We start from the raw sequence: 15,690 nt of genomic DNA on the forward strand, positions 1-15,690 counted from the left end.
ATATTAGCAATATTATCTAATTACAGAGTTATCACTTTCATATTTCTACTTTCCATATTTCTATGTTTTGCATGTGATGTTTTAGAATCAGAAAAATCATAAATGCTACCTTTGAAACACAATATTAAGTGCCCATCCATAATAAGGACTGTATTAGTGGTTATTTATAGCAGAGGACTCTGAATAGCAAATGTAAAGTCATCTCAAAACCTGAATTTCAGGGACGTGTGGGGGGCTCATCGGATAAGCATCTGCCTTTGGCCCAGGTCATGATCCCAGGGTCCTGGGATAGAGTCCGGCATCGGGCTCCTTGCTCAGCGGGGAGCCTGCTTCTCCCTCTGCCTGCCACTCCCCCTGCTTGTGCTTACTCTCTAACGCCCTCTCTTTCTGACAAATAAATAAAATCTTTAAAATAAGAATCCTACCTGAATTTCAAAATAAAACATAATAAAACATTACTAACTCCATTCAAGAATCCATTAAAAAACAGTCATCCAACAAAATGTTCTAAACCTGTCTAGGTCATCCCCATCCTAATAGTCTTATTATATGCTTTTAATGTCTAATACATTAGCTTCCACCTACAGATAAATAGCACAAAAACTATACTTGAAGATCTGTGTCAAAGGACAGGGGGCTGCCCCACACCCAGGTTTGAGTGCAGGCAGCAGGTGCCTGGGAAGCAATGTGTGCTTGCTGCGCAGAAGTACACAGCTGAGTCTTCAGGCTGGGTGTCTGCGATGTGCAGGGAGAGATGTTTGGCCATCTTATTCAAAAAAACAGTGAGTCTTTGGTCTTCTTTTTTGGCCGTGTTTGAACGAATGTCTATAAGGAGCTGGGGACCTTTTCCAAACTCTTGCTTATACCAAGGGAAGTAGATGAAGGTACTGTCTGAATAACTGCAGTTGATAACAGAGCTGCTTCCCTGCTGCACACTCAGGGTAGAAGGATGCTGCTCCACCTTCTCTCCTTGGCTGAACCCTGTGCCGAAAGAAAAGGTCAGAGAAAGGAGAAGAGATTCCAGGTTATTCTGCTTCAGAATTCTCTTCTTCTACACTAACTGAAGGAAACCTGAGTAAAGCCAGTCTTGACTTCTGAAGAATATCCACTAATATACTCTGGTTCCCATACTTGCTCAACTCACAGTTCAGCTGCAGCCATGAGAACATGATTAAAGCTCCTGTGGATGTCTTCATGGTTCCTCCCGTTAAGATCAGCTTCAGAATTGCAGCCTCCAGCCAGCTCAGCTCCTTCTCTTATCAGGCCGTCCCTTCTTTCCTCTAACAGAGTCCTTTCCCACATTGTCTACCAGCCAATAAGAAAAAGACTCTGCTTCTGCCATAGCCTAGTCAATCAGAGGCACTAAAATGAACCCTCCACGTGTTCTGCATCAGCACAGGTGCGCTGCCGTCTTGTGGTCACGTCTCTACTGAACTTACTGGGGAAATGCTCTTCTCTTAGCCTGTGCCTCTGAGGGACTCATGTGCATCAAGGCAGCAATCAGTCAAAACAAATTACCTCTTACATCAGAGTGAGGTGTAAAGTGAGAATGTGGAGATCAAGAGTTATACCTCTGTGCACTGTGGAGTCACTGTTAATAACTTGGAAAGACAAAAATATACATAATTATAATACAGTCAAAGAGTGGGACCATAAGAAGAGTGGAAACTAAAAACCATCTGACCCAAGAGGAGGGAGAAATACATATGCATTAGGTCCTTGGACAAAATCTTACGAAAAGGTAGTCATGCTCTCCTTTCCCCTTTTTGGTCTCAAGGATAGAAGAGAATATGGATAGGTCTTTATGATGGCATTTATGATTTTTATTACTTTTAATAATAGGAGGAACTTGTATATATATGAATTATTAAAAGTAATAAAACACTACCTATAGACTAAAATTTTGACTACCATTCCCAATTCTGACCCTTAGATCATTTATTACCCTAATACTTTCTTCCTCTTGACAATTTGGAGTTGGTTTTCCAGATGTTTTACTAGATTTGAATCACCCAAAAATATATAGTATTTTATTTATACTTTATTATAATGCAAATATACCTGCTGAGTATACCTTTCTGTAACTTTATAATCTCAATTGTAAATCCTGTGGTCTTATTAGATTAACCCCTACACATCCTTCTGTTCCATTATATTCCATATTGTGGGTATACTTCCATTTATACATCTTTTTCTCTATTGATTAAAGGTTAAGATTATTTCTTAATTGCTGAAATATTCCACTACAGTAAAGGTTATTAAGTATTCCCCACATGAGCACATGTTTTGCTAGGAACAGAGACTAGGAAGAACTGAAGGAATAAGCAGGTGAAAATTACTCCAGGTCGAGGATAGTCAAGAGCAAAGGGTTTGAGGAAGAAGGAAGAGAATTCATGTTCTGATTATTGTGTTGGAAGGTTTTCTTTTTCTATTGTTTTTCTTAATGTACATTGCAATGGTAGTTTATCATTTGATAAACTCTTTCTGAAATTCTGATATAGAGATAGTGTATAGTTTACTCCAACCAACAGCCACAGAGGTTTTCTAAATATAGTAAATCAGCAAGAGAAAAAACATCCCCAAGCAGAAGCAGTGGTATATACAAGGAAAAAATATTACAGAATAAAACTAAACAGAGAAAAAAATGTACACACAATTTGAAAATATTGTCAATAATACAGAAGGACACTTTACTTTTCCCAAATCAGCAGAGAAAAAGAGAAAATTCTATCAATGTAACAGAAGAGAAAAAAAAGAAGCAAAATCATATAGAGCAAAACCAAAATATTAGAAATAAGTTCAAATATTCAGTAATCAAAACATAGATTAAAAGAAATTATTGGGGGCTCCTGGGTGGCTCAGTCGTTAAGCGTCTGCCTTCGGCTCAGGTCATGATCCCAGAGTCCTGGGATCGAGCCCCGCATCGTGCTCCCTGCTCGGCGGGAAGCCTGCTTCTCCCTCTCCCACTCCCCCTGCTTGTGTTCCTTCTCTTGCTTTGTCTCTCTCTGTCAAATAAATAAATAAAATCTTAAAAAAAAGAAATTATTGAATTGAATCAAAATTTAAAACTATTTATCCATATTGCTTAAGATACAAACCTAAAAGAAGACAACCAACAAATGTGAGCAGATAGCATGGTATTTTCCTGCTGTCCCAGTGTGCAAAGTCTAAAGCCCCCTCCTCACCTGTTAAATCCACACCCAAAGAGAAAACACAAAGAAATGTCAGTTCCGCCAAAGACATAGTCAAAATGTGTCTAAGAGAACACCTAGCTAGCAAACTAGTTAACTCTCACAAAGGGAAGCTCTAAGAAAGAAAAGACAAAGGCTAAAAAAAAAAAAAAAATTAAACTAAAAAACTCAGCATAGCAAGGAAAACAATCAACAGCATCAAAAGTCATCCTACCGAGTGGGAGAAAATATTTGCAAACCACATATATAATAAGGGGTTAATATCCAAACAATAAAATAACTCCTAAAATAAGTTTTTTAAAAAATTAGTAAACCAATTAATAATGTTGTAAGGACTAAAATAGACATTTCTTTAAAGAAGACATTCAAATGGCCAACAAATATGTGAGCAAACACTCAATGTCACTGATTATCAGGAAAATGCAATCAAAGCCCCAAAGAATTATCACCTCGCACAGTCATGCAATATGTGAAAAAGCACCATCCTATTAAGTACTTCAGTGTTTAAAATGTTGGTACTAGCCACAACTTAACGGTGGGAGAAAAAAGCACATATTATAAACATGTGTGATTTTCTTGTTCCTTTTTAATGATGACTATCTCAATGTATTTGCCTCTACATTTACAGTCAATTCTTTGATATCATCCATACTTTATATTTTTAAAAAAATAATGGCCATTATCAAAACAAAAAATGCAGGTGTTGTCGAGGATGTGAAGAGATTGGAACACTTGCACACTGTTGGTGGGAACGCACAATGCTGCAACCATGGAAAACAATATAGAGTTTCTTCAAAAAGTTAAAAAGAGAACTACTGTATAATTCAGTAATCCCACTTCTGAGTACATATCAAAAAGAATTTGAATCAGGATCTTAAAGAGATAATAAGCACTCCTATGTTCATTGCAGCACTGTTCACAATAGCCAAGATGGGGAAACAACTTGAATGCCCAACAACAGATGAATGGATAAAGAAAATGTGCTATATACATAAGTGGAGTACTATTCAGCCTTAAGAAGAAAAAGAAAAAGGAAATCCGACAATATGAAACCATACAGATGAATCTTGAGGACATTATGGTAACTGAAATAAGCCAGTCAGAGTAAAACAAATAATGCATGATTCCACTTAAATGTGGTATCTATGATAGTCAAATTCATAGAATCAAAGAGTGAGTCAAAATAGAGGTTGCCATGGGCTCTGGCTATTGGGTAATGGGGAGTTACTGATCCAGCAGATGAAAGAATAGAGAGTTGCTGTACAACGTTTTACCCATACCAACAGTCATGTATTGTACACCTAAATTTTAAGAGGCTAAATCTCATGGTAAGTGTTCTTTACACAATACAAATTAAATTAAAAAAAAAAATAAGACACCACAGTCTCACCTGTCAGAATGGTCAAAATCCAAAACACTAACACCACCAAAAGCTGGTGTCAAAAACTCAGAAATAGCCCAGGTCAATCCAGTGAATTTCACCAAAGTAGTAATTAGTAAAAGTGTCGTGTTGCACACATAAAAAAGGGAGCTCATGAACTGGGAGCACTCACCAAAACATGGAATGAGGCTCAGCAGTATATTGTTAGAAAGCAGTTCGTATAGTGAGGAGACCAGCAGTGTATCTTCTTCACGGTGATTGGTTATAGTATCAGAGTTGCTCTAAATGATATCAGAAATTGCTTAGTGGGTACCTGTGATCAAACTTGGGAAACAGTTCAAGTTTTGCTTATAATTTCCAGAGGCAGAGCAAAAAATTTGCAGGTCAAGTTGGTCTGACAAAATAAACTAAATTAAGCTTTATTTGTAGGACTAAACTGATTTTGGAAGTGATCTTTGCCCAGGGAATTTTTGAGGCTGCTCTGTTTGGTTTTTATTTTAACACCAGCAAGGATGTCCAGCAACAAGAAACCTCATTCCTGGCTGACAGGAATACACAATGGTACCGCCACATTGGAATACAAGAGTAGCAGGTTCTCACACAGCTAAACAGACTCCTACCGTAGGATCTAGCAATGACAATCTTTAATGTTTACCCAAATGGCTGGAAAACTTCTGCCTACACAAAAACTTGCACACAAATGTTTGTAGCAGCTTTATTCATAATTGCCAAAACATGAAAGCAACCAAGATGTCCTCAGTAGAAGAAAGGGTAAGTAAACTATGGTCCAGCCAGACAAGGGAATCTGATTCAGTGCTAAAAAGAAATGAGCTATTAAGCCATGGGAAGATGTGGAAGAAAATTACATGCATATTTCTAAGTGAAAGAAGCCAATCTGAAAAGGCTGCATTCTGTTTGGTACCCTCTATACGACATTCTGGAAAAGGTAAAACTATGGAGACAGTAAAAACATCAGTGGTTGCCAGGGGTTACAGGGAGGAAAGAAAGAACTTCTTTAAGTAAAGGAAAGTTGAACTGGTGAGCAAAAATCAAAAAGCTTAGTAATACACAAGATGTGGGGAAAGTTTTTATGTGCTCTTCTCAATTCCTCAAAGACCAACTTGCAGTCTTGTGCTGGGTTTAGAAGTGATCACTGTTTCTTATAAAGGGCCGTGGAGTGCATGGTTGTTCTGTGACTTAAAATTTTCTCACGTGGCCCACATAGTTTATTCCCTCCACCCCAATACCTTCAACACACACACACACACACGCACACACACACACACGTACACACCCAGCAACATAGGCAACACCATCTTCCTCAATTATCCAAAAATATGTGGTTCTTCTTTTCCCTGACCCTTTCCAGAGGGCACGGCACACACTGAGGTGCTTCCGGACTAGGCCCGGGTTTCTCCTTATCTAGTCTTTCATGCAAGTTTGCCTTTCTCCATATGCAGCTCATTTTCTAAAGCTGGTTGACCGTCATTGCCTGCTGATAGCTTCTTTCCTATTTCTCTCTGTGTTTGCAGCTTTCTGCCCTTTCAGATGTCTTTACTATCTTCTTAATAGAGTTTTAGAAAAATCAAGAGGTAAACATGCATTATTAATCTACCATGGGTTTTTTTTTAATACTTTATTTTTAAGCAGTCTCAACACCCAACATGGGGCTCGAACTTACAACCACGAGACGCAGAGTAGCAGTTCTACGTTCTAAGCCAGCCAGCACCCCAGTCTACCATTTTATCCAAATGTCAGGGGGAAATTCTTATTATATACCCCTTTGAATTGTTTGAAGTACATTTTGACATGTGTTTATATTTATAGAGTTTTCAAGAAAGTTTATATTTTAAACCAATTAAACAAAAAAATTCATTAAACCAAGAATATATATTAATATAGAAGGAAATGTAATAATATTCTGATCATAGCTCATTCAAAAAATCTACTGAAGTAGATAATAATTTAAAAAGATCATAGAGCACCTGGGTGGCTCGGGTCGTTAAGCGACTGACTCTTGCTTTCAGCTCAGGTCATGATCTCAGGATTATGAAATCAAACCCCATGTCAGGTTCCCTGCTCAATGAGGAGTCTGCTTGAGATTTTCCCTCCCCCTCCCGCACCCCCTATCCCCGAACCCCTTCCCCCACATGCTCTGGCTATCTCTCACTCTAAAATAAATAAATAAATCTTTAAAAATGTTTTAAAAAATAAAGAAGATTGCAACTTTTTTGGCAAAGTCTTGCACTGCAATATAGACACTGCTTTTCTGTTATTCATTACACAACTTCACTGACTCCCATACATTCTCCCAGTCCCATGATTTGTGACTCTCTGTGAGAGGTTGCAAAACATGAGTTAGAGAAATCTATAGGATTTCCCTCCCAGTGTCACCTATCTATCTATATTGTGAGGAACCATCAGTGCAAGAGCATTTTCTCTCACCGTATTTCCTGGGCACAGAGAACAATCTCATTTGAGTTCCTACTGTCAGAAAGCCAACTGATCTATTTAGCTGGCCAGGACATGAGCCACTTCTACCATTCTGATTCAGCCCACACCTCTTCATGTTGAATATCAGCCTGAGTCTGCCACCTGATTCACTAAAATAGAAAGCAGGGCAGAGGTCACTGGCCTCTCTTTTCCTTGCTCAGGTTCATGTGTTCTTCCTCCTTTCTTCCCTTCCCTTCTTTCTCTACTAAATCCTGGTTTGGGGCTGAAGCTCTCCCATCACCACTCCTGCCATACTCTGTCAGGAAGACATTGGGCATCACCACCTTCTCAGGCACACCGTGTGTCTCTAAAACTGTCATAAGACACAGCAATACCCACCAGGGTGCCCTGAACAACTTGTGGGGCTGGACATTCACTGCAAGGATGAGCAAGAGACCACTTCATTGTCATGTGATTTTACCTTGAAATTACTTATGCCCTGGCTGAGGAACTCTTGGCATCAAACTGTTCTCAGTGTCACTAGGGAACAGCTGGGGTTGGGGGATGTTACTTCTGGTTCCTATGCTCTGATCCTTTGTATGATTTTGTATCAAGCAGACACTGAAGGACAAACAACCACAGACTGTGCTGGAACCAGAGTGGATCAGGCAGAGACGCTCAGCACCCAGGCCCCTGTTCTGCTCAGAGTTTGTGCTCAGCTCCCCCTGCAGTCCCCGTCACTGTGTCACTCATGGCACAGTAGTACACAGCTGAATCTGACGCTTGCACTAGCCTTTCTCCAAGTGGAAGGATTTGGATTTGCTGTCGAGGGTGGCTTCAAAACCTTTGTTGTGTTTCGTCTCCTTGTCCCTCGAGGCTTTCAGGAGGAGTTCTGGACCTTCCCCTGGATACTGGACATACCAAAAAAGAGTGGGGGACCATGTCGTTGAAAAAGTACAGTTCACCGTCAGGGAAGCCTTTTCTGAGAGGGTCACTTGGCCCTCCGTTTGGGTCACTGAGTCTCCATGGGTTTGTTCTGAGGAAAAAGAAAAGAGACCTTGTCACCTTGGGCGTAAAGTTCTTGGATAAAATTATAGTTAAATGTTTTGCTGACAATGCAAAAAAAGAATCCAAGTTTTAAGAGGCATTTTACGTACCAAGCATTAAGAGTACCACAGTCACGAAGCCTGGAGAACACTTCATCTCTGGAGTGTCACCTAAATAATGTTCTTCATTCTTACCATGAAGAAACATTGGAGGGACAGAGAAATGATCAGTGGAAGCCCACATTTCACACAGGAAATGTGATTGTGGTAGGAAGCTGCACCCCCTGGTGGACAGGGACTGAAATGCGTGCATGTTGGCCAGAGGCCTCCCAAAGTCAGCAGCAATCTGTTTCATCCCTGATTCATGAGGCACATGTCAGTCTTCAGGTGGCCCTTGGAAGTCTGAACAACAGCAATCCTGACCTCTCAGGTCCATTTGTTCTTAAGACACTACCTGATATGGAAGTTCTTTAACACAGCATCCCAGGGAATTTCTGTAGCTGGGAAGATAACAATCTTCTAAAGGATTTTACTGCAGTACTTCATATTCTCATGTATCCATGTGGGCCAGGCTATAACCCACTGACTGCCAGAAAAGGGGCTGGGGTTGAACACAGAAAACGTAATAGGAAGCCAGGTCTTTGCTAGTGATTCTGTGTTTTTGGTACTGTGCCCCATTATTTAGAACTATGACTGTAATTTTTTAAGCACTCACTAAATATTTGTTACATTTAACAAAAATAATGAACAAATGGCCTTTAATTGATATACAGTATTTACTGGGTCCAAAATAATACCAAATGCAAGGAATACTATCTTTTTAATAAAGGTTTTCAGAAGAAAATTACACTATTTTATAGTCAATAATTTTAATAGTCAAATATTCCGGAAAATCAGAATCATTCAATGGTGGAATATATGAATTCTAGACAGAAGATACATCATAAATGAAGTTGAATCCCACAGAATGATCTCAGATTCTTTTTTTAAAAAGATTTATTTATTTATTTGAGAGAGAGAGAGAGGAGAGAGCGAGGGGAGGGGTAAAGGGAGAGGGAGAGGGTACGCAGACTCCACGCTTGCAGCCTGATGCAGGACTCAATCTCACGACCCTGAGATCATAACTTGAACCAAAACCAAGAGTTGGGGGGCACCTGGGTGGCTCAGTCAGTTAAGCCTCTGCCTTCAGCTCATGTCATGATCCCAGGGTCCTGGGATCGAGCCACGCATCAGGCTCCCTGATCTGTGATTATTATCTTATGCTCTCCCTGTTCTGTTGACTCCAACATAAGACGACTATTTTATGTGACTCAGGCAACAAATAATAATCATATACTCTTAACAAAGTTAGCCTCAAGGATGCTTTCTTTCTTTTTTTAAAAAGATTTTATTTATTATTTGAGGAAGAAAGAAGGAACAGGGGGAGGAAGAGGGAGAAGCAGACTCCCTGCTGAGCAGGGAGCCCAACTTGGGGCTCAATCCCAGGACCCCAGGATCATGACCTGAGCCGAAGGCAGCTGCTTAACCAACTGAGCCACCCAGGCATCCCTCAAGGATGATTTCTATTACCATCCATCTGTCACATTTTGTTCCCAAAGGTTAATCAAATAATTTTTTCCACAAGGTAAGGAATCAGGATCATCGGGATAAAGTTCTGGAGAGGAGCATATCCTCTGTAAAGCCCTGTAAACATTTATCTCTATACCTGAAGATGAAAGCTCAGGAGGCTGTTTCCTGGAGGCCTCTCTCTGCACATTCAAGTTGAGGAGCTTCATGACTCCAGAACCAACATTGGAAAGGCTTCCCAGATGCAGACTGCAGTAAGAAATTCAGGCCTGGAAAATTTGGTTTCCCGTGTCCCTTCCCTTCTCCTCCACCTTCCAAATCACACTGTCAGATCCTGCCTCAAAAGGAATTCAGACCAAGCAGCTGCAAACTTGTGTTCAGATATGCAGGGAGAATCCTAAAGAGGCTGGGATGATGCTGGTTGAAAATAAACAATATAGCACATGGATGCAGAAAGTCATTGTCTTTAACTTTCTGTAAAAATATATACATATATGTATGTATATATAGTTTTAGACCGATGAAAACCCACAGGAAATATTGTGCATTTTGTGGCACACAAGAAGACTTGAACAACATTGAGGGAAGATACTGTAAAGTGTATTTGGATAATTAATGGCTTTATTAGTGTGTGCTTTTCATAAAAATAAACTGTCCAATTTGAAGTGATCAATTCTGTAAGATTTGACATATATTTGTATTTGCAAAGCCCTCAGCAAAATGGAGATAATGAACATAGCATCACACCAAATGTTTCCTCTTCTCCCTTTGTAATCCTTTGCTCAACCCTCTCCCACCCCCATTTCCAGGCAATGCTTCTGTCATGAATTAGTGCATGTATTTTATAATTTTGCAATAAATGGAATCATATGTACTCTTTTGTCTGGCGTCTTCTCAACATAATTATTTTCAGATACTTCATTGGTCACAATTATCAAGAGTTTGTTTCTTTCTGTTGTGTAGTATCCCATCATGTGCCTATAAAACAATTTGTCTATTCACCTGCTGCTGACTATATCGATTAGTCCCAGTGGGGCTGTTACAAATAAAGCTACTGTGAACATTTGTGTATCAGTATGCTTTCATTTCTCTTGGATCCATATCTGGGAGTAGAATGGCTGGATCATATGATAGTTGTACATTTGATTTTGTTAAACCAGTTTGTTCTAGTAGCTGTTTTGTAGATTCCCTTGAGTTTTCTGCTCAATTATGCTGCTGTTAATAAAGATAAGTTCTTCCTTTCCACACTGTATGGCTTTTGTTTCTTCCATGTGCCTTATTGCATCTACTTCAATATTAAATACAAGTGAGAACCAAAATTCTTCCCTTACTTCCGAAATTAAGGAGAAAGCATTTAACTTTCTTTCAACACGAAGTATGACTTTTGATGTAGATTTTTTGTGAGTCCTTTTTTTAAGGTGAGCAAATTCCCTTCAGTTCCACATTTGCTGGGAGTTTCTCTCAGGAATGGATCTGAATTTTGTCAAATGCTTTTTCAGTACCTATTGAGATACCCTCCTAAATTGCTCATCTGCTACTTGCCAATCTCTTTGGATACACTATTGGTAAATTGTACAACAAAATATTAAAGAAGATACCACTCTCCCACTTTACAAATAATGAAACAAATCTCAAAAGGATCAAAAAAGTTCATGGAAGAACTAATAGTTTAGAACACAGAGCTCGAAGCTAGCAATAGCCTCTTCCTTTTTTTTGCCACTCTAGATTGTTGTCAGAGAAAATTTGAAAGAGAGACTAGAAGGTAGCAAATGACATCTTCCCAGGCCTTTGAAATTTTTTAAGATGCCCTTTAACAGGTTCTTTATTTATGCAAGTGGAACTAATAGGAATTAAATAATTGCAGGTTTGGCTCTTTTACCAAAAGAGGAAAGAAAATATATTATAATGGATGACCAAACTGCTATTCAGGAGCTGATCACTGGATAGTGGCTTCACCATTCCATTCAGAGCAATTATTAGACACCTGATTTAAGCAATGCACTGTAGCAAGAGTGCAAACTCGTCTAGGGTTTTATGATTCACCGATATACTGGAGCTCTTTTCATGACTAGTGATCAGTGTCTTTCTCTGTTCCTGGAAACTTCCTGGTGATAACGCAGTCTAGAGCATAGTTGCTCCAATTAACTACTATAAATGTTTCTTAAAATTTTTGAAATAGCCCTTCTCCGAGAGCCTATGGCGCTCAACAAGAATCACTCGGAGGGCGGCGGAGTGATCCTCAACAACACCGAGAGCATCCTGATGACTTATGATCATGTGTAACTTACATTCAGTGACATTAAGAACGTGCCCGAGGCCTTCAAAGGGACCAAGAAAGCACCGTCTACCTTACCCCGTACCGGGTCATCTTTCTGTCCAAAGGCAAGGATGCCATGCAGTCCTTCATGATGCCGTTTTATCTGATGAAGGACTGTGAGATCAAGCAGCCCGTGTTTGGAGCAAATTACATCAAAGGAACGGTGCAGGCTGAAGCAGGAAGTGGCTGGGAAGGCTCTGCGTCATACAAGTTGACCTTTATGGCAGGGGGCGCCATCGAGTTTGGACAGCGGATGCCACAGGCGGTATCTCAAGCCTCCCGAGGCAAAGCACCCAATGGAGCCTATGGGTATTCTCACATGCCCAGCGGGGCCTATGTCTTTCCCCCGCCCGTTGCCAATGGAATGTACCCCTGCCCTCCTGGCTACCCTTATCCACCGCCCCCACCTGAGTTCTATCCAGGACCTCCCATGATGGACGGGGCCATGGGATACGTGCAGCCTCCACCACCACCCTACCTTGGGCCCATGGAACCTCCAGTCAGCGGCCCTGATGTCCCCTCCACTCCTGCAGCTGAAGCCAAGGCTGCAGAAGCAGCGGCCAGCGCCTATTACAACCCGGGCAACCTACATAACGTCTACATGCCCACGAACCAGCTTCCGCCACCTCCTTACTACCCCCCAGAAGATAAGAAGACCCAGTAGACCCCTCCTGCCCCTGCCTCCCATCCCTCGTCACTCTTCCCTTCCCTTCCCCTTGGGGCTGAGGCTGGGGCTAGGGGGGCAATGGAAGGGCATTGTTCTTCCTCCAGGTCTTATTATAAAACACTTCGCAGGGACTGGTGTTGAGGGAAGGGGGGGCCCTTGACTTGGGAGCTGTGCCTCCCCGCTTCTCAAGCTAGCTCGGAGCCCACGGCGCCGTTTGGATGCGCTTCCCTCTCACCGTGTCTGGGGCTCTGCTCAGGATCGTGGGCATCCATCTCGCTCCTGTCTTGCTCTAGTAGTTTCATGCCCATGGAAGGATTCTGGCCACCTCCTCTACCGCAGTCCAGCGCCCTCGTTTTGGAATCCACTTTATATTCAGCCTTGTGACCTCCCTCAAACCAGCCTCGCGTCTTCCTGAGGGCCCCCGCCGGGCCCCCTTCACATTCCCTCCACTCTGGTCTCTGCCTCCCCATGGAAGGCCACCTTCTCACCAGACAGTCAGCCCACATTCCAATCCCAACCAGCCTCCAGCCAGGTCACGCTCACCTTCGCCTCCCTGTCCTGTCCTTGGTCACCTGTTGCCACCACTTTGACTTTTGGAGCTTTAACTTGAGCTTCCAAGGGGTGGGCGGCACCGGGCTGGGCGGCTGCTTCCCTCCAGGTATTTTTGGCTTTTGTTTCCCTCTACCTTCTCTCCTTTCCCTCTAGAAGAGGCTTCTCAGACTGGAGAATGCATGTTCATTCCATCATGCCATTTGGGGGCTTCAGGGTGGGCTGGAACAGAGGCACCTGACCTGAGCCTGTGTGCTGACCATGACCTCTCACCAGCCCCTCACCCTGCCCTCTTCCCTTTAAGCTTCATGCCTAATTGGTGATATGCCCCCTGGAGGCACTAAAATTTGCTCTCATTTGCTTCTGGACTAGCCGTGAAGTGAGGAGATGGTTATTTTTTTTTTTAATTTTATTTTATTATGTTATGGTTTTTTTTTTATTTTTTTATTGTTATGTTAATCACCATATATTACATCATTAGTTTTTGGTGCAGTGTTCCATGATTCATTGTTTGTTCATAACACCCAGTGCTCCATGCAGAATGTGCCCTCCTCAATACCCATCACCAGGCTAACCCATCCCCCCACCCCCCTCCCCTCTAGAACCCTCAGTTTGTTTTTCAGAGTCCATCATCTCTCATGGTTCGTCTCCCCCTCTGACATACTCCCCTTTTCTTCCTCTCCTGTTATCTTCTTCTTTTTCTTTTTTCTTAAAATATGTTGCGTTATTTGTTTCAGAAGTACAGATCTGTGATTCAACAGTCTTGCACAATTCACAGCGCTCACCGTAGCACATACCCTCCCCAATATCTATCACCCAGCCACCCCATCCCTCCCACCCCCAACCACTCCAGTAACACTCAGTTTCTTTCCTGAGATTAAGAATTCCTCATATCAGTGAGGTCATGTGATACATGTCTTTCTCTGATTGACTTATTTCACTCAGCATAACACCCTCCAGTTCCATCCACGTCGTTGCAAATGGCAAGATCTCATTCCTTTTGATGGCTGCATAATATTCCATTGTGTATATATACCACCTCTTCTTTATCCATTCATCTGTCGATGGGCATCTTGGCTCTTTCCACAGTTTGGCTATGGTGGACATTGCTGCTATAAACATTGGGGTACACGTACCCCTTCGGGTCCCTATATTTGTATCTTTGTGGTAAATACCCAGTAGTGCAATTGCTGGATCGAACGGTAGCTCTAATTTCAACTGTTTGAGGAACCTCCATACTGTTTTCCAGAGGGGTTGCACCAGCTTGCATTCCCACCAACAGTGTAGGAGTGTTCCCCTTTCTCCACATCCCCGCCAACATCTGTCGTTCCCTGACTTGTTAATTTTAGCCATTCTGACGGGTGTGAGGTGGTATCTCATTGAGGTTTTGATTTGGATTTCCCTGATGCCAAGCGATGTTGAGCACTTTTTCATGTGCCTGTTGGCCATTTGGATGTCTTCTTTGGAGAAATGTCTGTTCATGTCTTCTGCCCATTTCTTGACTGGATTATTTGTTCTTTGGGTGTTGAGTTTGATAAGTTCTTTATAGATTTTGGATACTAGCCCTTTATCTGATATGTCATTTGCAAATATTTTCTCCCATTCTGTCGGTTGTCTTTTGGTTTTGTGGACTGTTTCTTTTGCTGTGCAGAAGTTTTTATCTTGATGAAATCCCAATAGTTCATTTTTGCCCTGGCTTCCCATGCCTTTGGCGATGTTTCTAGGAAGAAGTTGCTGCGGCTAAGGTCGAAAAGGTTGCTACCTGTGTTCTCCTTTAGGATTTGGATGGACTCCTGTCTCACGTTTAGGTCTTTCAACCATGTGGAGTCTATTTTTGTGTGTGGTGTAAGGAAATGGTCCAGTTTCATTCTTCTGCATGTGGCTGTCCAATTTTCCCAACACCATTTGTTGAAGAGACTGTCTTTTTGCCATTGGACATTCTTTCCTGCTTTGTCAAAAATAAGTTGACCATAGAGTTGAGGGTCCATTTCTGGGCTCTCAATTCTGTTCCATTGATCTATGTGTCTGTTTTTGTGCCAGTACCATACTGTCTTGATGATGACAGCTTTGTAATAGAGCTGGAAGTCCGGAATTGTGATGCCGCCAGCTTTGCTTTTCTTTTTCAGTATTCCTCTGGCTATTCTGGGTCTCTTCTGGTTCCATACAAATTTTAGGATTATTTGTTCCATTTCTTTGAAAAAAGTGGATGGTATTTTGATGGGGATTGCATTGAATGTGTAGATTGCTCTAGGTAGCATTGACATCTTCACAATGTTGATTCTCCCAATCCATGAGCATGGAACGTTTTTCCATTTCTTTGTGTCTTCTTCAATTTCTTTCCTGAGTATTTTATAGTTTTCTGAGTACAGATCCTTTGCCTCTTTGGTTAGATTTATTCCTAGGTATCTAATGGTTTTGGGTGCAATTGTAAATGGGATCGACTCCTTGATTTGTCTCTCTTCTGTCTTATTGTTGGTGTATAGGAATGCCACTGATTTCTGTGCATTGATTTTATATCCTGCTACTTTACTGAATTCCTG

The 15,690-nt window shown here is 41.5% G+C and overlaps 1 pseudogene and 2 gene segments (V, D, J or C); 1 reads left to right on the forward strand and 2 right to left on the reverse strand.

Moving 5' to 3' along the window:
* Positions 1–622: 622 nt before the first annotated feature.
* LOC113909261 lies at positions 623–1,376 on the reverse strand. The segment is given in 2 exon segments: positions 623–981; positions 1,145–1,376. Coding segments are annotated over 2 exon segments (411 nt in total).
* Positions 1,377–7,763: 6,387 nt separating this feature from the next.
* On the reverse strand, positions 7,764–8,240 carry LOC113908999. The segment is given in 2 exon segments: positions 7,764–8,041; positions 8,163–8,240. Coding segments are annotated over 2 exon segments (294 nt in total).
* A 3,573-nt stretch (positions 8,241–11,813) lies between these two features.
* On the forward strand, positions 11,814–12,598 carry LOC113908990 (annotated as a pseudogene).
* The last annotated feature ends 3,092 nt before the right edge of the window (positions 12,599–15,690 follow it).

Source organism: Zalophus californianus, chromosome 6, assembly GCF_009762305.2.
Source record: "Zalophus californianus isolate mZalCal1 chromosome 6, mZalCal1.pri.v2, whole genome shotgun sequence".
NCBI lineage: Eukaryota > Metazoa > Chordata > Mammalia > Carnivora > Otariidae > Zalophus > Zalophus californianus.